Here is a 25238-nt window from a genome sequence, read left to right as displayed (position 1 = left end):
TTTCTTTACAAACATGCTGTTCCTCCACACACCTGCCTATTAGCTGCTTCTAACTGATCCATTTCCAGCTAAAACATGTTGCACTCTTGCATTTTGTCAACAGTCTCTGAAATCACAAGGTTAAATGGGCAATCATTTCCCCCAGCAGGACTCGCAGTGCTTCAGTCAGACAGCACTTTCCGCTAACTCTTTGTCCCAGCTTTCCAAGGATGCAGCAGAATGAGCGGAGAGGACGGTCGGGTGAAGGAGATCATCTGATACAAAGGGACCGGGAGACTTTGCGAAAGCGTTTGGCCGTGTTACCTTGTCACAGCATCCCTCACGCCCTCGCTAACTTCCTCTAACTCCAGATGTGAAGCCCATCTGCTCCACAGCCAATACCAACGTCCTTTTGGATCTTCGGCTGCCATAATCTTTTTACTGTTGTTTTATACCAAATAATTAAAAGCAGCCTACCAGATGGCTGTATACACTCACTTTGCTTTGATAACAAAAAGGTTTTGGTACAGCGCTGGTTTAAAACAGCTAAGGAAGCTAGCAGGTGTGCAGGACCAAGCTAAGTCCTGGTCGGGCCCTGAAAGAATCCAAGGCGACAGCTTTCGGGGGTCAAAAGGTTGTCCATAATTGCCAGCGGCCTATTTGAGTGGAGGCAAATGGACTCTGTGAATTTTTTTTCCCTCCCTTTCTCCAAAGCCAAAGTGGTCTGCCACAAACTCATTATGATTTCCAAGTGTGATGATCTGAATAAAAGGGGAGGGGGGTGAAGCAGGGGGTTGAAGACATAATTAGTTTTCCTCACTGCAGGAGACAGTATGCTGATGAGACAATGAAAGACAGAAAAAAGCCGAGCTGTCAATCTCCCACAATTCTTTCATCTCACAAAGCACCAGTGAGTAATGCTCACAGACCCCAAAAAAATCCCCACACACACCCTCAGCAACCGCAATGCACGACTGTGTTACGCAACGCAAACCTCTGCCAATTCCACGACCATAAACCATTTCATAGACCTCAGGAAGAGAGAAAAGCAAATACTTTGAAAGAGGATGCTTTCTAGCAAACATAATCCAGGTCATGCTCAGTGAAAGTGCTAGAAATGGATAAAAAATGCTCAACAACACAAACAGATCTTAAATACACCTCACACCATGGTCTATCTTTATCAAAGTTAGATGATGCTCACCCTCAAAAATGCTTCAAAAGCTAACTTGCCACTACAAAGTAGCATTCTTCACAAAATGTTCTTCTCAAAATGTTCTTCACAAAAACAGATTAAGACACATCATTCAAGAAACGTATACTTACAGCAAATAAAGGAGTAACCTTTTGAGAACATATGTACTATGCTTGGTGCAGGAACCAGACAACCTCCATCTGCCCCATTGTTCACTATTACATTTCTTCTGTGATATATTTTTCTTTAAAAGCCGAAATGGTTTGTGTTTGTGTCAGCAAATACCACATGGTAAGCTAAATCTGTCCTACTCTGAATTACACATATTGCTTCAGATAATATGTGGATCACCCTGACTAATATTATATCGTACAGTCACTCCACAGCCTATTTTAGAAGCAAGGATCACTGAGCCTGTTCACACCTGGTACTAACATACATCCTGGGTGATCCGATCGCAGGTGGACATCTCTAAGGTGCGAATACACCCAAGATGCATTGAGATCTGATTGCTCAGACCACATTCAGAGGTGGTCCGGGCCGCATACTTTCAGCTGTATGTCTGCTATATGTCCCGGACCTCATTGAAGGACTGCATACTCAACTGGCGTCCTGTAAGTACATAATTTGGTTCACTGTGCTATAAATTATGTGTCTGGGTTCTCTTACTTACAGAATGAGCAGCTGATATTTGTGAACACGCTAGTAACCGCAAAAATTGTGCAATTTTAAGAGCTGCTGAGTGAGAAGAAACTTAATAAAGTTTCCCAAACTGTTAAAGCAAATTCTTAGTCATTCATGATTTCCTGTAAATTTGTCATTAAATGCAATACATTAGGTCATTTCTTTCCTTGTAAAAAACACTGCCAGCTGTGACATCTTTCTACTGGAGGTTTCTTTGTGTCTGAAGGGGATCTTACCTGCCAACATTTTGCAGGTCTTTGAACACACGTTTTACATTACATTTATACAAGAAGACAACATTTTATTGATGGTAAACGTGTCAAATTTTACAAATACAGTAAACAGTAACCAATAAAGTCTAATCTGTTGCCGCCTGTGGAAAAAGTCCAGACTTCATTAGAAGATTTTGCAATTTTGTAAGTTGAGTTACAAGGGACTTGTTATTTGAGTGGTCACACAAGACACATGTTAATACAAGGTGTAAACAGGCCAAGTGTGTGTCAATTGAACTGCGGTCACTGGATTTTTTGTTGTGCCCATCAACTCCAGAATATCTGTCTTTTTAGCTGCTAAATGTTCTGCTTTCATCATTAACTTGCTAACTTTTTCTCGCTGCTGTTTGGTGCTATGCAGGTAGTATATGGTGGGCTTCTGGGGAAAAAAAAGGGTAAAATTCTACCCATTAGTGCGAGAAGCAAACTCGATAAGAGAGAAGTTTGTGTTTTGTAAATTAAAGAATTTTGTATTAACTCAAAAACAATGGGATAAGGGATTTTTAGTTTGTCTTTTGCTTAGTTTTAAAATTTGACTCTGACAGATGCACGCTCAGTTTTCCCGTGTGTGTGATAGATGAAACGATCTCTCTTTGGCTAACATGCTAACGCTCTGTGGGCTCCAAACAATCCCTCTGCACCACCAGACAAAATACCAGCGCCTACAGGAAACAACGATCAAAGTTTAGCTATTGACTGGGGATTGCTGCTGCTGCGTGTGTGTGTGTGTTTGTGTGTGTGTGTTTTGTCCAGTAGGGGGAATTCACTGCTATTGGGCACCTACGGCCATGCAACCCCGCTTGGCTTTTATTACCCTTGGAAGTCCTTTTAACTCCTTCGGCAGGAAATGAAACACTCGAATGGCTCTATTGCAAAGTGCCGGAGCCATTTGCAGCCGGGGCCGTGACATTCCCGAGCATGTGTTCCATATAAAGGGAGGCTCTGGGAGTCACAGGTGCATGCTGACAGGGTGTGTGTGGTATGTGTGTGTGCGTTTGATTGAATGTATATGAGCGTGGAGAGGGAGTGCAAGCCAGTGAGCAGATAAAGAGAGAGGAGGAAAGAAAGTATTTTGGTGTTTACTGAGGCCTTACAGTCACCCGTGGGCAGTAAACAGAGAGCTGCTGCATTCCAGAGCCAAAGCCAGCTGCCTTCACTGACCGGTCGACGCTTGAAAACACACAGGGCAACTTTAAATATGGAAGCTGAAGTTCACTTTCCAGTTTGAACTTTTCAGGGAGGGGAAACAAGGCTGGTGGCTGCTGGTCTTCTGGTGATTTATTGTTGGCTGTAGCACTGAAACTATTTTCATTAGTTAACAAAATGAACGTGTTGATTACTCTCCTGATTACCTGATTAACAAATAGTGCGAATGGTATAAAGTATCAATAACAACTTTTCTCAGCCCTGGGCGATAGCTTCAAATTGCTTTTTTCTGTGTGGCCAACAGTCCAAGATATTCAATTTACAATCAGATAAAACAGAGAAAAGCAGCATATCAACACATTTGAAAGGCTTAAGCTGGCAAACGTTTATCAAATTACTTTAATTATTTATATATTATCAAACTTTTTGAAGATTCATTTGCTGATGATCACGTTACTAATTAAATGACTAATTGTTTCAGCGCTCACTGGCTGGTTTTGAGTTTGATCTTTTACCTACGCAAGTGCACAGTTGCATTTATTACAGAACATTTTTTTTCCAGAAATTAAGCCAAATTCATCTTTTGATAAAGAACATGAGATGTGGTTGAAAGCACTAAAAAAAAAGCTTGTAGGTGGAGCTTAAGTTAAGTTTAATTGGGTTCAAACCAATAAGGATATTTCCTAATGCTAGAACAAGTAGAAAGAGTCCAGAGACCATCCATTTTTTGGTACACAGCAATTATCCTTCTCTCATTTGCTAACAAAACTAGCTAAAATAGCTAACATCAGTCATTGTGAACCACTGGTCATACCAAACCAAGTAAGGCTAAGTATGTAAGCTCCCTGACTGTACCGAGTTGGAGTTTTGTTGCTTATTAAGTCAACTTTTCTTTAATAACTGTTGAAAGAAAAGAAAATATCCTCTTCCTCTTGCACGGTGTTGCTTCAGTAGCGATCATTAAAGCTCATCCCTTATTGTTCTTTGTGTTTTCTTTTTCACCTGATGCATTTTTCTGATTATGCCCAGCAGCAAAAAAAGAAACTTGTGGCTTCCAAACTCCTTTATTGTTATTATCAGATTTAGCAAGAAATGAAACTTTTTTCACCAGCAGTTAAATCACTCATCAATATAAAGAAAGATGATGAATAATCAGGTGCGTTCCTCTGCTACAATAAGACTTTGTGGCTCAGCTTGAGAACACTGTGCGCTCTGAGTGCTTCACAGCGCTGCTAAATATGTGTATTCTCATCGCAGCTCTTTTGTTCTCAGGTCACACTGTTATTTGTCCCACGCTTCATCTGCCGCACCAGACTGACTACCTTAATTAGTGGCACTCACTGAGAGACATTAATAAGTGTCCAACAAACCTGAGATGGAATATATTAGAGTTCCATTTTTGTCGACAGTGACATTTCTCATCAACTACCCCTCAGGTCTGTAATTTCACTGAGCGAATACTCTCTGCTCGTGATCTGTCACCCTGTGGTGGCGGCACGGAGAGGGCTCAGGCGCTCATACCTTAATCTGCTCATGTGCTGCTACATATACATGGAAATTACACTCCATATTCACACAGAAACATGTACGGTATGTGTCTGCTGCTCTTCAATGTTAGCTATTGCTTCATTTTAAAGCAAGCTAGTGCAGATACATTGGTTGGTTTACCCAAATAACACAAAAACAGATATTTTATGCAAAGATTACGTTTTATTTGTCCATTCTTTGAAATGATCTCAAGCTGTGTTTCCATCAAGGTATTTCTATGTGCATTTTGCATTAGAAAAGGTTGATAGAAACCCTGAAATTCGAGGGGAAAAAAGTGATTTATTTCGATGGAGACATGGCTACAGATACATAAATTTCTACCTCTATCCTCATATAATACAGGTGCATTGATTTTTGTTTGTGCCTCTCACAGCTGTGAAAAATGACACCTAAAAAACTGCATATTTTTCCAGAAACAGTGTCTCCATTAGTAAACCTATCCAAACTGCCACCATTTCACAACATAAGCCATGTGTTTATTATTATTATGATGACAACGAATGTCACCTTTCCCTGCAACTCATAAAAGGTGAAATGTTTCTCAGCATGCTTTATTTTGAAAATCGGCAAGCTTTATTTTGAAATTCATTCCTCTATGACAAGGTCACCTGACCTTGTCCTTTTCTGCACATTCAAATCTCATTAAATGTAAAATAATTGTCAGAGAGCCTTATTTTGAAAAATCAGCAAGCCTTATTTTGAAAATCATCTAGCTACGACAGTGTTCAGCTGACTATTGTTACCATGACAATGAAGGTCACCTAACGTTGTCCTTTCTTGCACGTCCAAAATTCAGAAAAAAACAAAAGCTTGAAAATAAAGCTTTATTCTGAAAATCACCAGACTATGACATTGAAGGGCAGCTGACTATTGTTATGATGTTACTTCATCCTTTCTTGTACATCCAAAGCTTATAAAAGTGTGAACTGTTTCTCGAAGAGCAGCAAGCTTTATTTTGGAAATCACCTTTATTTTGAAAATCACCCAATTATTACAGCAAAGGTCAGCTGACTTTTGTTTCCATGACACTAAAGGTCAATTGACATGACCCTTTCCTGCACATCCAAAATTCATTAAATGTGAAATAGTTGTCAGAGAGCTTTATTTTGAAAAATCAACAAGCTTTATTTTGAAAATCATCTAACTAAGACAGTGTTCAGCTGACTATTGTTAGCATGACAATGAAGGTCACCTAATGTTGTCCTTTCTGGCATGTCCGAAAAGTGAGTTGATTCTCAGCTAATTTTATTTTGAAAATCAAGCTTTATTTTGAAAATCAGCTAGCTTTATTTTGAAAATCGCCAGCCTATGACATTAAAAGGCAACTGGGTATTGTTACCATGGTGTTATGTTGTCCTTTCCTGCATGTCCAATGCTCATAAAAGTGTGAACAGTTTCTCAGTGAGGTTTATTTTGAAAAGCTGATGCAAAACTGACACTAAAGGGGTAACTACAGAGTCATAGTTTGAAGCGTAGAGCCACTGACCTCCCAACTGAATTGTTGTTCCACTAAAATATATTAGCGCACATTATAATGACTAATTTCTGGTTAATCTTCCAGAGTTGCGTATTCTGTGTGGTGTTCTTAATGAAACGCTTGTGTTTCCACAGAGGAGTTTATTTTGCTGCCTTGTAAAGACAGATCTGTTGATAGAGGGATCATAATAATCTGAGCCTTGCTGATAATTTTGCACATGTAAGGCTGATCATTTCATGCAGAGCAGATGAACTTGCTCTGAGACACTTCAACAGACCGCCCTGGGAGGTGAACTTGCAACCCTTACCTCAGCGGCCTGTCACTCTAACCGCTCGGCCTGCCTGTCGCCAACATGTAAACACGCAGCGGAGTCTAGTAAAACATTTCAATGTCTGAGCTTCCTGCTTCAGGCCTGCAGAGGAATCTTTATTTATTTACAGAAGGGTTTATGATATCGCTAAATACACACACAAATTTAATATCCCCTGAAATGTTGATAAATGCAACAATGCTCGGGGAAACTTGTTTAGTGGCCAACTCCTGCAGAAAATGAGTTGTCAAATGTCTCGGCTGATAAATGAGAGCTTCTGACGTCTGCGAGAGGGAAAAAAAAAAAAAGAAGCGATTCCAGAAAGGTGAGGGTCTGACTGAAAAGCTGAGCCTCTGTGTGGAAGGTAAACAGCAGATTGACTGCCAGAAAGAAAACGTTGCCTCAATCTCTTTCTGCTGCCTCGCAGAGGTCTGAATAATTAAAAGCGTGTCTGTGTCTGCTCCGGGGGAACGCAGCCTATAGGATGAAGCTGAATGTGAATCAGCGCTCCCTTTTCAACTTCCCTCCATATTCCCAGCTGAGCCCAAAACATCAAGAAATGTTGCAACTTTTCAGACAGTTTTCAGAATGAAATAATATCGCTCCCTGCAAATGTTCCAAATTAATAACACTGCATCCAAACACAAACAAACAGGGCTGGAGACGCCGTTTCTGTGGAAATAAACAAAAAGAATCCACAGAATAAAAAGGATGAATTGAAGAGAAACAGAAAATTAATCAAGAAATACTGCAGCTCCAATTAAAATAATAACTTTAACAATCCCTATTAGAAGGAAATCTGTTGATGTAATTTAACAATTTTTTTTACATATATTTATCTGATTCTTAGATATGAATCTCAGTTCTAACCAGTACGACCACCTGTTATTCAGCTGTTGGAACAAAGGAACAAAGAACTGAGGATATTTCTGTACATGCGAGTGTCTGAACCACACGTCTTCAATCTTAAGACAGATTTCTGCTGATGTCTTGCTTTTCTTTTGGTCTACAACCGGATGCTGACTCCACTTTTTTCTGATTCTCTGGAATATTTAGATGCATGTTCCCGTACAGAACGGCTGCAGACATCCATATCTCTGTCATAGCCAACAAGTTCTAAAAATAAAGACATTTCTACAACTGATTGTTTTCTGGCTGAACTTCAGAACAAGAACTTCAGGATTATTGCTCAACTTTTATTTCTTTCTGTAGGTTTTACAAATATTTAAAAGTATTATGAAAAGTATTTAAGAGCAACTAACTTTGAGCAGCATTTAATTAGTGTCAAAATAGTTTTTTTAATTCCTCAAAAGTAGCAGTTTTGGACATACAAGGTTTTGATTTTCAAAGTAAAGCTTGCTGATTTTCAAAACAAAGCTTTCTAAGAAACATTTCATATTTTTTGAGTTCTGGACGTGCAACAAAGGACAAAGTCAGGTGACCTTCGTTGTCAGGATAATAATAGTCAGCTGACCTTTGCCATCAGGTGATTTTCAAAATAAAGATAGCTGATTTTCAGAATAAGCTTGCTGAGGAACAGCACTTTTTTTTAAGTTCTGGATGTGCAAGAAAGGACAAACTCAGGAGACCTTTGTTTTCATAGCAACAATAGTCAGCTGACCTTTGTTGTCATAGTTAGGTGCTTTTCAGTGTCCTCACATGTACAACAAGAGTGCTCAGGACACAGGAGGACATTTGTATCACATGAACCCTCCCACATCTAGTGATTACAGGGACAGTGAAGGTGTCATTTGAGGTCTCATTGTATCATGACCCAAAAAATAACAGGATCTGGTCTTTACAGTTGTAAAACTGTAGGTGCAGATTTCAGGGGGAATGCAGGGGGACAAGTCACCCTCACTATTAGGAACACATGCATTTATCCCCCCCCAATAAAAACATTAAAGTAGCCAAGGACTTTTATTTTGACAAACAGCCAGAAAAGTACACAATAATGCCTCTGGTAAAGTTGGTGGTGGCAGTGTGAAACCTCAAAAGGAATGGTTGCAATCTGCCGTAAAACAGAGAAAGGAAGCAACTTTGATGACCACGGAAGAGCCAGAAGGGAAAAGGAGGACAAAGTCCAATATGAGGACATTTTTTTTCTCAAAAAGTCTTAAAACTAAGTAAATTGTGAGTTATGATTGTAGGTAATGAGCTACTAGGTCATGTTGTTTTAGTTTACTTTTGAAAGCGCTGTTTGCTAGTTTGCTTTCTGCTGAATGTCCCTAATTAAAGGAGTAATCTGTCATGTATTTCCTGTTTTAAATCATAAAATGAGCATAACATGTCGTCAGAGATTAAGAAAATGTGGTACCGCTGCATGGTACCCAGGTGTCCTCCTTTGAAATTTCTATTCTGGGCTGGAATACCTCTTTTAGTTTGTCCTTTTCACTTTAATTAAAGTTCAAATTAATGCTGAATGTTCATTGAATGAGTAGGCGTCTGTTTATGAGTAATAAAGACATCATTAATAATCTTGTTGAAAGCATAGATGTATATAACTGTTAAATTGAGCAAAATATTAATGGAGTTTGGCAGGCAGTGAGTCACTCAGCTACCTAAGCTTGCAGCAAACAAGCTAATTTAGCATTTAGCTACACAGCAGCTGTCCAAACACAGTTAAAAAGGCAACATGTAATTAGTTGAGCATGGCACATTTGAATTTGGAGGCCTTTAAATTCATATGACAGTGTGAAATAATCGATGTTAGATGTCCTACGGTAGAATAACTATTGAAAGCAATTTGCAATGAGATGCATTATTTCATCTTAGATTTTGAATTGTCTTTTCCTTTACATAAATAGGATATTTAGACCATTATTTGAGGCAGAAAAAGCACAAATTGGTGCATAAAATATCACCAGTTTTCAGGAAATTAAGTGTTTGAAGCTTTACCCCTGGTTTGACCAATAAATTCAATACTTTCGCTACATTTGCCAATCAAAGACCAAAAACAATGCAAACAAGATTCTTTTGTTAAATGCTGTTTACTCATCTTTTCCACGTTGATCAGCATAACACTATTCACTATTTTTAGCGGTGGATTGATACACATTTGGTGTTCCAGTGACAGCAGGATGGCGTACGTGGGATTGAGTCAAAATAAACTCATGGTAGTGAAGGAACATGTCACCCAGTTGATGAGCTTTAAATAGTTTTTTTGACAACAATGGCACAGAAGAAGAAGGTGTATCAAGCTTTGGGTACACTCATCATACTTGTTAGTAGGATACGTTCATTGTTGCTTCGAGTCTTTGTTGATAAGGAGAAAATTACAGCTGCTGAATATCAACTTAAATGTGAGCTATCTGCAGCTATCATCCCCCTAAACCTGCTGAGGCCTATTCTTGACTAGCGCCCTGCGTGGATGTGTCTGCCCGTGTCCTTTCCGAGGCGGTGAAACAGCCCGCTGCTCTGACAGGCCTCCTGCACCGAGAGAAAGGACCGTCCAACGGCTGCGATAGGGACCAAGTGAAGGGGAAAGAGGCAACGCCAGCTTCTATGAGGGAGGGCTCATTCAAGCACGGCAGATTCGGGGGGATTTAGGGAGCTCGTCTGCCAGCAATAAAAGGCTGAAACAGGATACTTGGTGAGATTAATTACCTAGATAGGCCACGATAATGCCATTTAAATGGGAAAGTAATTAAAGTGCACCTTCCATGAAAATTATTCATTGCTGACGGATTGGGTGACAGACAAATCAGGAGGCATTTACAGAAAAGCTACAGGTTAAGTGCTCCGAGCTGCTGCTCTGAGACCACCACAGTTTTATTGCAGCTGTTGAATCTTACTGCTTTGCCCAGCTCTCATCAAATTACTGCGAGCATGTGGAGCGGGGGGGTGTGCTGGGGAGGGGGGGGTGGCGGTGAAAAGAATGGGCTCCCAGGTAACGTAAAACCGGGGACAAATGCTACAAAGGAGGATCCGCTTAACTAGAAAATTACACTGGCTGGCACTGGTCAGCGGGGACTGCTCCGAATCAATCAATCCTTCTGTTTAAGGCCACCATGGCAGATTAGAACACAAAAAGGGATAAATCAATGCCCTTATTGTTCCCCAAGTGTTACTTTCACAAATGCACTCAACAATATCCATTTAGCGATGATAAAGTGTCAATAAAGTGCCCGTATAGATTACCACCGAGGGACAGGGGTGACACTTTGCACCCACAAACATAATAATAATAATATTCTAATGATCTCTTTTGTAGAGGTGAATAATCAACAAATCATGCAACAAACTCTGCGATCCTCCCTCCTGAAATCCAGAGGTGTAAAAAGCAAACAGACATTCTTTACTTAGATAGAAGTACAGATACTTAAGTCTAAAAAAAAAAAAGACTGTGGTAGAAGTGAAAAAGTACAGGTTCTGAAATAACAAGTAGCCCTCTTTGTCTGTTACATCTTGTGTTACATTTTTTTTTGTCTTTTTAAGTCTTTTGCCTTGTTTATTTGTCTTGTTCTGTCTTTTATATTGTTTTTATCTTGTTACTTTTTTTTAGTGTTTTTTGTTTTTTGTTATGTAGTTTTATTTTGTCGTATATCTTTTGACTCTTGTCTTGTTACATCTTTTGCGTCTAATTAGGTCTTTTTTGATGACTGTTATGACTTTTCTGATGTTTTTGTCTCATCTTTAATGTTTTGTTACGTCTTCTCCATCTTGTTACATCTCTTTTGTCATATGTCTTTCACTTTTTTTACACATTTTTTACATTTTGTTACATATCTTACATTTTGTTTGGTCTTTTATTTCTTTTTACATTTTTTGCATCTTGTTATGCCTTGGCTTGTTTCGTCTTTTACATCTTTTTCGTCATGGAATGTCTTTCACATCTTGTTACATCTTTTATGTTTTGTTACGTCTTTTACATCTTATGTCTTTTTTTTGTCTTGTCTTTTAAATCTTGTTACCTTATTTTGTCATTTTATTTCTTTTACATCTTGTTACGTCTTTTTTGTTATATGACTTTTACATCTTTTAGTTTCTTTTAATGTTTTTTTTTTTTTTTTTGCATTTTGTTATGTCTTGTTACATCTTTATATCTTGTAACCTCTTTTACATTGATTTTTGTTTTCTTACACCTTTTTTGTCTTGTTGCATCTGTAGTTCATAATATGCACTGATGAAAATGCCAAGGAACTGTCTTTCCTATGTGCTATTCTTTCATCTATTTAAGCTGAAATCTTTATGTTGGGAAGGCAGTGAGCAACGGTGCAAAATAAAATTAATCAATAATTCCCCTCCATTGCATTAAAACTAAAGTAACAAACCTGTTTTGACATAAGGATTACAGGCATTTATATTAAAATGTAGGGAGTAAAGAGTAGAAAGTTGCCAGAATAATAAATACTCAAGTAAATCTTCCGCTTGAGTACAGTAACAGTATTTATTCTACTTCCCATCTCTGCTGAACTCTGGTCACCAAACTGCTGGAGGACAGCGAGGCAGACTTTGACCGACACAGCTGAACAAAACAGGAATATCTGCTTCTCACGCAATGCGAGGGCACGGAGGCTTTTCAGATCAAAGTGAACTGCTTAGCTTACATTCTTATGTGCCTCAGTGCTTTTTTTATTTTTTCTCTTCTTGCATTGAGATACTGTACTGAAGAGAATGGCCTGTTGTTGCCTTTGAATGTTTAAGTAGGTTTGTACTTGAGGGGGACTATAACATCATCCTACATTCACACAGCGTTGCACAACAAATGAAGCGGAGAATCGCTAAAAATAAACACAAAAGATAACTCTGTTATCTGATATTGAAATTCCTCAGATGTGAGACATGTGAAACTTATCTAAGACGAGGCCTGATTTGAGATGCAATATTATGTCTCTATCATGTGCTATCATGTACGTTTTTGGAATGACGGCCGTGGAATTCTCGGAATTCAGAGACAATCGAGTCTGATTCACCAGAGACTGAAGCTTCTTTTTGATATTCAACTTGTTATGTTAATGTGTGAGAAATTTTACACGGTGGCTTCATGTCTGAATAAGCTTTTACAGAAAAGTCACAACAGCAATCTTAAGATGTGCGAGGTATCATGGGGGTTGGTGTGGTTGGTTGTTGTTTGCATTTTCTGAATTTGTGAGCGGGGCGTGTTCAAGCTAAAGGACGGTATACATGAGCGCAGGCATATGTTACTTTCCTGTCGAAGACATTAGTGACACCATGCTTAGAAGCTGCTGCCTCACATTTTGCACATCAATAAATAAAAAGAAGACACGGTTTTGTGTGCTGATTTTATCTGTAGATTGAAGTGAATCAGAAAAGAGTTTCAGTGATGGTGAAAATAAAGTTCTTACTGTGAAAAAATATGACACTACTGTAAAACACCAACTTTTAGAATGGAGTTTGGTTTGACAGTCAGTCCACTGGAAACACCACCAGGATCAGAGGGTTTCTTTATTTTTTCTACATAACTACCCAGATAATTGATCTGCAAAAATAAACATAATCGCTTGTCTGACTCATCATTGGATTCGGGCTTCTAATGGCTAATTAGCAATAAAGTATTCTTATTTTATGCAATTAAACTGGCAAAGACCTCAGAATTATTAGGGGGCGAGGGGCATGGCACAAAGTGTGCTGGCCTCATCTCTCTAGCTGCTCTTTAAGGCTTCAATGGAAAATACATTTTAAAATCCATAAAACGCTCCTCCATGCTCCTTCTTGGGCACTAGGTCTGACACATTGTGCAAACAATAGTGTCTCTTTCCATAAATGTCCTGCCGTGATGAAAATTTAAGTAACGGACGTTGTTTTCTGGATGACAGAAAGCCAATATTTTAACAGAAACGATATTAGGTGCGCAATAAAATATTGATACACTTGAGTTTTGTGTGATTATTTCTCAAAAACACTTTATTGTGATGTCATGATACATGCAGAGATTCATGACAGTGGTTCATTTTGTGTTGTTTTTAAACCTTCGACCGCTGGATTGCAATGTTGTTATCCATCCTCACTGTTCTGATTAAATAAAAAAGTAAACTTTTTGTGCATATAGTACTGTTTTCTTTATACTATGACAGTTTTCCTAAAATTAGTTTTTTAAAAATTTAGCAATATATTACCTTTTTTTACAGTATTGCTATATAATGAATCTAATCACCAGATTCTTACCCTCTTAGATATAGTCAGTAATGTTATGTATTCTATGTGTCTGACAGCCATTACACAAAGACAGATGTAAAATTTGAAACAATGTCTTTATTAGGGCTGTGCAATTGATAGCAAATTCATCGGAATCGCAATACAGCCACATGTAATATGCAAACAAACCAAATTGCAGTTTTTTGAAAAGGAGAAATGTAGAGCTGCAGAGACGCCCTGGCCTACAAATCTTATTCTCCAGATGAAAGTAAACATCTTTTTTTTGGTACAGACTCCATAAAAATGTCACATCATCACAATTTTGTTTGTCTGTTTTCCAGTCAAACATTCCCACTAATCATATCGCAATCGCAATTTCAGTCAAATAATCACAACATGACTTTTTTTTTTTTTTTATACCAAATTGTGCAGCCCTAGTCTTTATCTTACCAAATGTTTTGGAATGACAGCTGTGGCATTCTCTGCATTCTGAGGCCTTTCTCACCGCAGTCTAAATAATGCATCTGCACAAGTCACACCCGACTGTTTTCTGCTCTGACTCACCCGTGGAGCCTGTGAATACTTCACAGCACAGCTCAACTATTGTAAAAGTTGCTATCGGAGTGTAACAGGCTTTGTGCTGCTGGCTAATACAAGCAGTCAACATTAAAATCAATTTCCACAGGCTCTTCCTTTCACTCATTATATTGTTTATACCTCTTGCTGATCGCACCTAAACCCCATTCCAGTGGTCCCGAGCTGCATGCGTACACACAGCATGTACACACACACACACACACACACACACACGCACACACACAGGTCCTGTAGCCTTTCCCATAACTAATTACAAATCCTATTTCTGTGCCCTTCTCCACAGCGATTTTTCTGGCTCAGAGATGTGAACATCCGCTTGAATAAATATTAATGGTTATTCTATGAGCGGTGCCCACTCACGAGTGTGCTGCAAGAACAAAAGGCCTTGTTTACAAGTGCGCTTGAGGAAAGCCAAGGCACGGAGGGCCTCCGAGGGCCTCCGAGGGCCTCCAAGGGCGGCTCTGTGGCACTGTTGACTCACAATGGAGTGCTGATTGAAACGCACTCTTAACTTCCCGCAAACGGCGATGGCGAAGACGGCGAAAATCCTCGACGTGACGGATCTCTATTGAACCGACAGCTAGGTCGGAGCCGTGGAAATCAAGCTTAGGAACTCGCAGCCTCTACTTAAACTCATTTAAGACAGAGCTGAGAGGTAATTAGGTTTCTGGGAACAATAAGCACTCAGCACCTTGTGTAGCTCCAGCCTCGCTCCAGACATTTCCTTTGGTGTAATTAGGGGAGGTGTGAATTCCTCATCAGATGGATCACCATCTGCATTCACACACCGCGTGTTCATTCCCCCAGTCCCCAGCTACGAGCCTATGTTCATCCTGATTATCATGCAGGAGGTGGAGATGAGGAGGGCTTCTCTTTTCTGAGGTTCTTTCAGTGCTACAGGGCTCCGGCACCTCGCCACGCAAAGGTTAATCAATTCTGAATGATGAGCCATAAAAGCTTTAATAATGCAGTCATTCTCTAATGAGTGGTCCTGCATGCTTGCTCAGGAAGGACCGATTGTTTTAGGAAGCTCCGATGTTCCAATTACAAAGCGCTCAAGCGTCCCCCAACAGCCCAGGGAGCGCCGGACACAGTGAGGGTCCAGTGAGCAGGACAATGAGCCCTGCAGCGTGCAGCTAATATCTGCTCAAGATGGGAGACAAAAGAGAACCATCACACGGCCGTCAATATCAAGCTGATTCTGGCTATTGACTTGCTCTTCGGTCGAAACCTGGAGACTGACCTTGACTGTAGTTCCACCGCCTGTCTCTGATCTCAGAAACCAGCTTTCAGGGTGAGCGGACGGATCAACAAAGTTCCCAATTTTGACATTAGAGGCTGATGTTCATTTCCCGTTTCCTACCAGCAGTCAACCTTTTTCTTTTAACCATGAACTCAATATTTCCTCAAATCTTAATGAAGTGGTTTCTCTAGGTTCTAGCCTTGGAACCAAATGAAATCTGCAAGCTCATGTTTCATTTGCACTGGCAGATGCATCCGGCCACCCTCCCGTTCAGACAGACCTGGATCCTGTTGGGTAAATCATAACCGTTCATTTAACAAGGGGCAGGTTTGATATGATGACTAACAGAGAAACGTTACTGGCCCAGATTTGAAAAGTCCCACATCCCATGTTTCGAGCATAACACACCAGGCTCATGAAACTAGGCAGTGCTGATCAAATATGAGTCAAGATTCTGTTCCTGCATCGCTTATTTCTTGCCTCAAATGTGTGCAGAAACACATTTTAGCATACGTCTGTAATTAGAGAAAGTTTGTGACCAGGATGCCATTTTTTCCTGCTTGACAAGGGACCAAGCACTTGCACAACTTGCATGCGTCACTATGTTGTCATGTTTTACTTCTCTGATTGGCAGCAGGTCTATCCAGTTGTGTCCAGAGGAATTAGACCCTACTCTTTGATATCGATCTAACTAACTAATCACGATTTTCAACTTGTCCAACAATGCTAGGCTACAAGGGTTGTCTAACAAAGTGCTTATTTTGACCCAAGCCATCATCTTTCCAACTAACTCTGTGTAAGAAAGGTCTTTCTTTACAGTACAAACAACTCATGTTGTGACTGAGGATCCAGATCTCGGTAATTTGACTACAGAACCAGCTCACTTTGCTGATGAAGTCTGTGGGATGCAGTTAGGGTTGCTCAGATACGATACCAGTATCGGAAATGCCTCCAAAACAGCCTAAAGTGCTGGATTGGGTATTGGCAAATACACAAGTCTATGCATCAATCCAAAATGGCGGAATTTATTTGCCGCAGAAAGGGACCCTGCTACTTCCAGGGTTGTCCTCCACATATCAGTCCTCTGTATCGGGTGGTAGACAACGTTCAGGAATTGTACTGATGTGGACCATCTCTGGTTTAAAAACTCCAAACAACTCACAAAACTCACAAAAACTCAAAAGTGGACCTTGAGTTAAGATGATTTCATCCAACCTAACAAAGAAGTTTTTGTGATTGAATATACCCCAAATGGTCAGGATGGAGTCCTATGGGTAAAGGCAATAGAAATTATGTTTGAATATACTTCTTACCACAGTAGTGTAACCCTGCACTGTAAATAGAAGTAGGTTTTAGTCCACATTTCATGAAACAACACAATAATCCTGCATGGCCATTCTTCTGCACATTTGATGTATTCTTTTCAATGCTATCTTCTGTAATTTCAGCCTTCATTGAAAGGTATTATTCTGTCCCAGAGCTGCCCTGCCATTGAACAGATGGAGTGAGTCGCCCTGCCTTGGAGAGCTGCTGAAGGGATTTGATTAGTCTGGGTTTCAAAGAGGGATTTTAGTATTGCATCATGGTCTAAATAGTGTTTCAGAGACTAGTCCATCCCGAGGCTGTTAAACGCTCGGGGAAAAATCAAGCCATTTTTGTAGTTTTTTTAAAATGAAAACAAGCAAATGCAGAGATATTGATGACTGGCACGAACTATTAGATATCAACAGAATCATCAGTGGGCTGATCCATCCTGGCCAATTATACTGATTACAGTGTTATAGCACTTTAAATGGCACCACTTACTCCAAATAATAAACATGACACCATCTTGGCCAAGCACGCCACTCTCCTCCACAATAGCTAATGGCTAAATATTCCGCCGGGTTAACTGAGTAATTGTCTGTTGTCAACATGCCACGTATAATTATGAGTGACTCTGAAAGAGCATGTGTTAATTGTTTTTTTCCTGGCTTTTTCCTGCAGGTTGTCCTCTTCCCGCTATCCTCACGTCCTTGGCCGGGCAACCCCTCGGCGCATTCCAGCGCGTGTCTCTGTCACGGACCCAGAGTCACGAAATACATCATCCCTAACACTGCACCGCGCACACATCCATTCAACCGAAGGCCTCTGTCTCCTTTCACAGCCTTCTAAAGATATGTTTTGAAGAGAAAGTGGCATTGGCTTTACAGCAAATGATGACATATGAGGATGAAAAAGGAAGCATCACGTAGCGGAGGGACGGTGTAGTTAAGCCAGAAACAGAGGTTATATATCCAGCTACAGCTCCAGTCCTCTCTTTGCTGCCTTATTTTAATCACCATAGTCAGAACACTTTTTCGGGCCAACTGTGTTTCATGGATGCTCGAGCGTGAAAGAGGAATCTTGTTGGGTGGATCCATAGAAATAATGAATAAAAAAGGCTTTAGAGTTTGTCACCGCAAAATACAGCATTTTAATTACGCCAGATTCCCTTGAGACCCAGCTGCAAATACAGTACTAGCTCTTTAGGTACCACTGGGAGTCTGCATCATTGCTAAGCTAATAATGTTTGCCACTGTAGTGGTGATATACACATTAAATTAATCTGGGTAATGTGCATACTGGATATATTATGGATCATATCAGACTATGGTCATTAATGCTAATGGGGAATCATTACCGTAGTTTGCATATGAGAGGTTTTCAAAATTAAACTGCCAATCGCCATGTTAATGTCTAATGCTCTATCAGCTGGAGCCGAGGGTGAGCTGTGCATAGACTGGTGTGAGCCCAACGTTCTGCAACTTCAGCTTTAAAGGAGTTCAACATTTTTGGGAAGTATGGAAATTCGCTTTTGGAATCAGACAAGAACATCAGTACCAGCCTCATGTCTGTGCATTAAATCCATAATATGTAATTGTAATTTTGCTGGTGAAAGTAATGTATTAAAGTTCTATTCTAGGTAGGTTTACTCATATACGGTAACCCCTTTTCTCTCTCTCTGACATATCCTGCCTTCCTCCAGACGTCATAGTAACTGGCAACTAAATTAAACACACCTTGAATAAATTACACATTGTGGGTTTGAACATGCTTGGAAATATCTGGGTTATTTAAGGTACAAAACTCAACAAAATATAGAACATAGGTCTAGTAGTTTTTGTATGTTTTACTGCAGAAAAAATACTTAAACTGGTAACATAAACAATTTTTCTTTTTCAGATAAATTTAAAATAACTTGGTGGTGGATTGTTGCTAACTTTAATTTGTTACAATTGGTTAACAATTTATTTTTTCAGTGTAGCAACTCTGTTGAAGTTTAATTAAATAGTTATTTGCTGACCTCAATTTTTAAAGTTTCTAATTCATATTCTCAAATTTGGTTAAATTAAGTTGAATCAAACCAAACAAACTAGTTCATTTAATTGCACCTTTAATGTTAACTCTAATATCAAACAGCTGTATTTTTGAACACTTTCTCCAATCTTTATGCTAAGCTAGGCTAATTGCCTCTTGACTTTAGTACTGAGAACTTAACACAAAGACATTGATTGATAGTGATCTTCTCATTTAACTTTCAGAGAGAAAGAGAATACGTGTATTTCCCAAAATGATGAAGAATTTCTTTAAAATTCAATTTGCAAACATCCAGAAAACTTTGTGCTACAAAAACGACTTTTCCTTCCATAGTAATTCAATCAAAAAAAGCACTTTTACCCCACAGAAAAACATTGCAGAGAAATTTTCCAGGTGCAAATCAACATTATAAATGAGTCCTTACCTGCTTGTCCAGTCGCGATGCTAACCGCCGCAAACAGCCTCTGTGTGCGGCTCAGGTCCGACACCCCATTGACAGCTTCCACCTCAAAAGTGTAGTTGGCGTGGGCGAGCAGGTCCATGATGGTCACATAAGTGTCCACTAATCCTGACTGTGCGGGGGAGTATCCCACATTGGGCCCACACGGAACACACTCCTCGGGTTCCCAGCTGCAGCGCCGGCATATAACCCTGTAGGTGACGTCGTTGCGGCCGCCCGTGTCAGCCGGCGGGCTCCACTCCAGGCTAACGGTGGTCTGGTTGATGTTGTAGACCAGGTTCTGCGGCGCTGAGGGAGGTCCTGTCAGAGGTGGACAAGGAGGAAGCCAGAATTAAATAACTGAGTGCCAAGGAAAGTGACAGCCAAGAGTGTGCATTGACTGGATCTGTGCTTTCACTGTTCTCTGAGAAAAAAAAAAAAACACACACTATAGGACATGCCAGCTCCAGCCCCAGAGCCAAACACTCACACTCAATTATAATAAGACTCAGATCCAGAAAAAAAAAAGTACAGGTACTCTGAAAGGAAGTCAGCTCTGGCAGGCACCAAGGTCAGTGTTAGAAGGCTGTGAAATCAAGGAGTGGAGCCCAGAGTTTCAAAGGGAGAATAATTTCATAGTCGGAGTTCAGGCAAGGCAGTTTTTATGTCGCTGTTTTTATGAATTGTCATTAAAGGGACAGCCAGCCACTTCCATTACCCTCCATCACCATCCTTTACACAATAAAATTAACTTGATTAAGAAAGATTACAGTGAAAGCATTTTTTCACTTTGAAGTTCAATCCAATTTCAGAGCTTACAACCATGGGTAACTAAAAATAAAGAGTTAACTAAATGTTTAACTGTTTGTTAATTGACCCCATAAAATAAGTTGTTAAAAACAATTGTTAGTTTATTGGTATCCCAGTGTGCATTGCATTTGTCTTAAAATTCTTCAGAAAGCCTTTTTTCTTTACTCTTTGTTATTTCATTTCACATGTCAAAGCACTTCCACCTTAAATTTTAGAATTATGGATGATCACCCATCATTATGGGCGACACGGTGGTGCAGTGGTTAGCACTGCCGCCTCACAGCAAGAAGGTTCTGAGTTCGATCCCCCAGGGCCTTTCTGTGTGGAGTTTGCATGTTCTCCTTGTGTCTGTGTGGGTTCTCTCCGGGTTCTCCGGCTTCCTCCCACAGTCCAAAGACATGCATGCTACATTAATTGGTGAAACTAAATTGCCCGTAGGTGTGAATGTGAGTGTGAATGGTTGTCTGTCTATGTGTCAGTCCTGTGATGAACTGGCGACTTGTCCAGGGTGAACCCCGCCTCTCACCCAATGTCAGCTGGGATAGACTCCAGCAGCCCAGGACCCTTATGGAATAAGCGGTTACAGAAAATGAATGAATGAATTCATCATTACTTAATTTAGCTGTTTGCATTACAGCAAAAAGACATTATGATCTGGGATTGTGGCAACTTCAGGATCTGACCTGAAACTGCTTTACTTAGAAAATTTTAATTTGAAATGAACTAACTACACTGAAAAAAAAATTGTTGGACTAACTTTAAAAAAATACTTAAATTGGTAACAAACAAATTAAGTCTTTTCAAATCAACACCTGGGTGGTGGCCTGTTATCAACTTAATTTTTTTTTTTTTTTTTTTTTAATAATTGGTTAACAATTTACTTTTCAATTCTGTTAAATTTAATGAAATTATTTGCTGACCTCAGTTTTTTTTAAGTTTATAACTCATATTCTCACATTGAGTTAAATTAACAAACTAGTTAATTTAACTCAAAATTTCTAAGCAACTTTCAACTTTTCTTTTGGCCACTTTAGGGGTAAAACTAGCTTAGCAGCTAACACTGCTAAAGATCACATTAACAAAATAGTTATTTGCTGACCTTTTTAAAGTTTCTAATTTATATTCTCAGATTCAGTTAAATTAAGTTGAATCAAATCAAACAAACTAGTTCATTTAACTCAAAATTTCTAAGCAACTTTCAACTTTTTTTTGGTCACTTTAGGGCCAAAACTAGCTTAGCGGCTAGCACAACTAAAGATCACACTGTATTACAATTAACACATTGTACCTTTAATGTTTAATGTCAAATAGAAATGTAAAAACAACATTTTGATATTTTAGGTGGGTTACATGCTGGCTGTTTATTGGCTGACAACAGTTTAGCATCTATGGCTAGCACTGGTTTCCAGATCAGGAAGCAAGATTTTCTTTTTAAATGTCCTTTTTAATTCATTCAACTCAAAATTTCTGAGCAACTTTCAACTTTTCCTTTGGACACTTTAGAGACAAAACTCAGCAACTCAACAGCATCCTAAAACTAATTATATTATGGCTCTGAAAAGTTGATATGGGTTTTGTGGTATCAATATGACACAGACACATTACATTAACTCTAATTTTGATTTGTGTTTTGTGCCACCTGATGATGGAGGTCCAATGTTTACTTTCATGCAAGATCTGAAATAAATATCTGACTCATTTCGCTGCTAAATGTTCCACTATATTCATCACCTAGTTGCTAACTTCATGTGTTTGCTGTTTGGTGATGGGCAGAGAGCATACAGTGGGTTCAAAAGCTGCCTGATGCTGAACAGTAACAGGAAAGTTGCTGGCTGTAAAAAAAAAAAAAAAAAAGCTGACAGATGCTAATTTTTTATGGTTTCTCTCCATGAGAGACCCTTTTGACGTTACACCTGGTCATCTAATCCATTGTTAGTATAAAAATAATGTTGAGTGCAGCATCAAGGCAGCCTGGCTCCTCATATTTTAATTCTGAAACAACCTGATGCTTTTTTACAGTGTACTCATGCATGCAAACATAGCTGGTGATTCATCCAGATGGACTAAGGGCTTTGTTTACATAGCGATTGTTAACAGCATAAAATCTGCAGCTGCTATGGAAATGACTGAGACCTGGTTACATGGGCAGACAAATGCTTAGCAGGGAATCACAAACCACAGTCAGCCTCTCTCCAAGTTTCCCTGTTCTCAGAGATATACAACTATCCCAGCTGGAGACAGTGGCTTTACTGGGTTTCCGCAGAAAGGTATATCATGTAGACAGCAGGACACTTAAAGTTAATGTCCTCCCAAAAAAAGACTAAAAGACTGACTCCGCCACAGAATTTATGAACAAGATTTAGACCTGGATTATCACCGCCCTGTAACTGCCATATACAATTTCACTTGACATACAATAACAACTCGCTCCATGTCATCAAAAGTGCACAGGACCACAGACCATTTGCCAGTCAATGTTCACGTAATGGCAAAGAGATTAGCTCATCTCGTAAAACAATGAATAACAAATTGCTGCTTTCATCTTTCAAATTCCAGGCTGTTGGCTTTTACGGGCCAGATGTTGATATAAATAAACTCCCCCCAACGCAGTAAAGATTATATGACTTGTATTCTTTGTTTATGGATGTTTTAAGAACGTCTTCATTTTGTTCTCTGGGAGATTTAAACTGTTCTGTTTTCTCAGGAAATATTCTTTGAGGGAATCTTGGGGAGGGACCTCTCAACTCATTAAATTTGTCACATTAACTAACAAAATAGGTCATGCATATGTATAAAGCCAAAACTGCTATCACAATATTCAGGCTCATTAATACGGCACTTAGTTGTTTTTCCCTGTTCTACCCATTAGAACCGAGGGCTCAACGAGACATCCATATTCATGATTATCAGGGAAGATAAGAGACAGGCTGTGGACTGGCAAGATGAAAGAGCCACCTGTGGCAGGTGAAGTGGAGACGAGTGACTGCTGATAGCGCCACTCGACTTCAGCCTTGGCATTGACACTCGACCCGCACTCTCAATCTTCCTGGCGGACAAAGGGAAGGTGTGCCTCGGCACATACGCACTAAGACGCCCACGCACACACACACACACACTTCCCACCTCCCAGCCAGCCTGAACCTCCGTGATCTTTTATTCCAGCATTTCCATAGCCACGGTAAGCAACGATAATATCTCATTTTGTTTGTGCCACTCTCATTTGGGTCTCGGGTGCCGCAGATCAAAGCAGTGATTTCTCACCAACAAGGGGTGGAAGGAAATTAGATTAGATTAGAGTGACCCTGGATCTGAGTGACCTTTTGTCTTTTGTCCTGTTTTTCAGACCCACACGCCCTCAAGCTTTGCCTTTCTGCCTCAAGAGACCTCAGCGTGCTTCAAATGAAGTGCTTGTTGGATCGTCTAACGGCGATGCTCTGAAACTCGCTCCCCAGTGGGAGAATTGGGGTTTAGGTTCGATGAGTTTTGTAACCTTTTGTAACAGGCGATCCAATATGTGCAGAGTTGTGAGAGTAGGCAGGAACTGAACATCTCTCTCAAGGTCTCTTTATTAGGGGTGCTCTTGATTGGCCACCAATCGTTCTTGCCCGATACTGTTTGATCCTTGGTCTCTATACAGGCTGATTGGATGGGTAAGTAGGGTTGGGCAATGCATACTGAATTGGTGTAAGACCATTTCCACACTGAAACACTGCAATAGATGGTGACATCATTGTTGGGTCTAGAACGGTCTTCGTTGTCACACCACATGTCCAAACAGCTAGAGCTTCTTTTTATTTTCTCGTCCACATGTCAAAAACTGAACTTAGGCAACAACTCTACCGTAACTCTGAGGGGACATACTACCTAAAATACACAAGGCTTTTAAATGATGATGTTACAATGGCAGAGGGCTCAGTGGTTGAAGGCTGCCAGCCATCACATCAGCGTAACCCTACTGACATGTACCAAAATTTTTCAGTCTAGCAAGGAAATCATGAAAGGCTATAAATGGAACACAGACCACTGCTGTCTACAACGCTGCCTCTGTTTTGGCCTTTTTCTCAAGAGGTACATCATTAGGACTGAAACTAATAATTTTCAGAAATTATTGTCAGAAACTTTCAACTCTTCTTCATTTTCATTTGGGGTAACTTTTGACTCTGAGCAGCGCCCTCTAGTGGATGTATTGGATCAATGCCAATGTAAAGAATGCATGTAAGTATGTAGGCAGTAATGGTTACATTGTTTGAAACACATCTACTTTTGAACATAAAGGGTATAAATCAGCCTTTACTCTTTATCATCTGTCATGATCTGTCATGCCACATGTGCAACGCCATGAATGCTTTTGAGGAGCGACTGCCTGAAAGTTTGTCACGTCGTGTCTGCAAAGACATGCAAAAGACACAGAGTTCTTGGAGAGGTCTTGGAGGGAGATAAAGGCAGTTGGAGAAGGATTCGGAGCCTTCGAGTGTGGCCACTTAAAAAAAGGTATACACACTTTTCCCTTTGGACGTGGTGACACATCTTATGACCCAGTTTGTTTGAAGCACACTGAACCCCTCTTCTCTTTCTTCTCCTCCTCGCCTTGGCGTCACTTTGTTTCACCGAATATGCTCCGTCTGGACTCAGGAATATGAAACTCTCCTGCCCCCACTTCACCTACAGCACAGATTTGCGCCACATCCTGAGCCCTCCTCTGTCTGTCTGCTCATCCTTATGGCTCAAGGGCTTGTCGCTCTCCTCTCTTCTTTTTTACTCGTTTTTTTTTTTCTGTCTCTCACTCCCCCACTCTGTCTTATCTTTTCGTGTTCTCTCCTCTCACCCCTCCTCCCAGTCAAGTTTCATTTCACGGATTAGCCTGCCAGAGCCCCCACAGCCTGAAATGTCTCAATCACTTGCTAGCTTCCCTCCAACGCTGCCACTGTGACCAAGCATGGGTAAGCATCTGTGTGTATGTGAAGGGGTATTTTTGTTGTTGTGCATGAATATGGAATATGTGCATGCACAGTTTATGTTCCCTGCTACATCATTTGCATGCTAACATGGAACAGATTTAAAACAGAAACTGTGATTTTGTGGAATAAACAAAGAAGTCCCG

At 40.0% G+C, this 25238-nt stretch overlaps 1 protein-coding gene across 7 annotated transcripts in view; it reads right to left on the bottom strand.

The window, feature by feature from the left end:
• The window catches only part of epha7 (eph receptor A7), a 123268-nt gene that overhangs the window by 60001 nt on the left and 38029 nt on the right, over positions 1–25238 (bottom strand). For all 7 annotated transcript variants that reach the window (XM_084737349.1, XM_084737350.1, XM_084737352.1 and 4 more), the window contains exon 5: positions 19313–19648. In XM_084737349.1, coding sequence (XP_084593475.1) covers positions 19313–19648 — 336 coding nt within the window. The remainder of the gene's footprint in view (positions 1–19312; positions 19649–25238) is intronic.

Source organism: Lutjanus erythropterus, chromosome 15 (assembly GCF_056507025.1).
Source record: "Lutjanus erythropterus isolate fLutEry1 chromosome 15, fLutEry1.hap2, whole genome shotgun sequence".
NCBI lineage: Eukaryota > Metazoa > Chordata > Actinopteri > Lutjaniformes > Lutjanidae > Lutjanus > Lutjanus erythropterus.
Note: the sequence above shows the minus strand (reverse complement) of the source record. Positions and strands in the feature narration are given on the sequence as shown.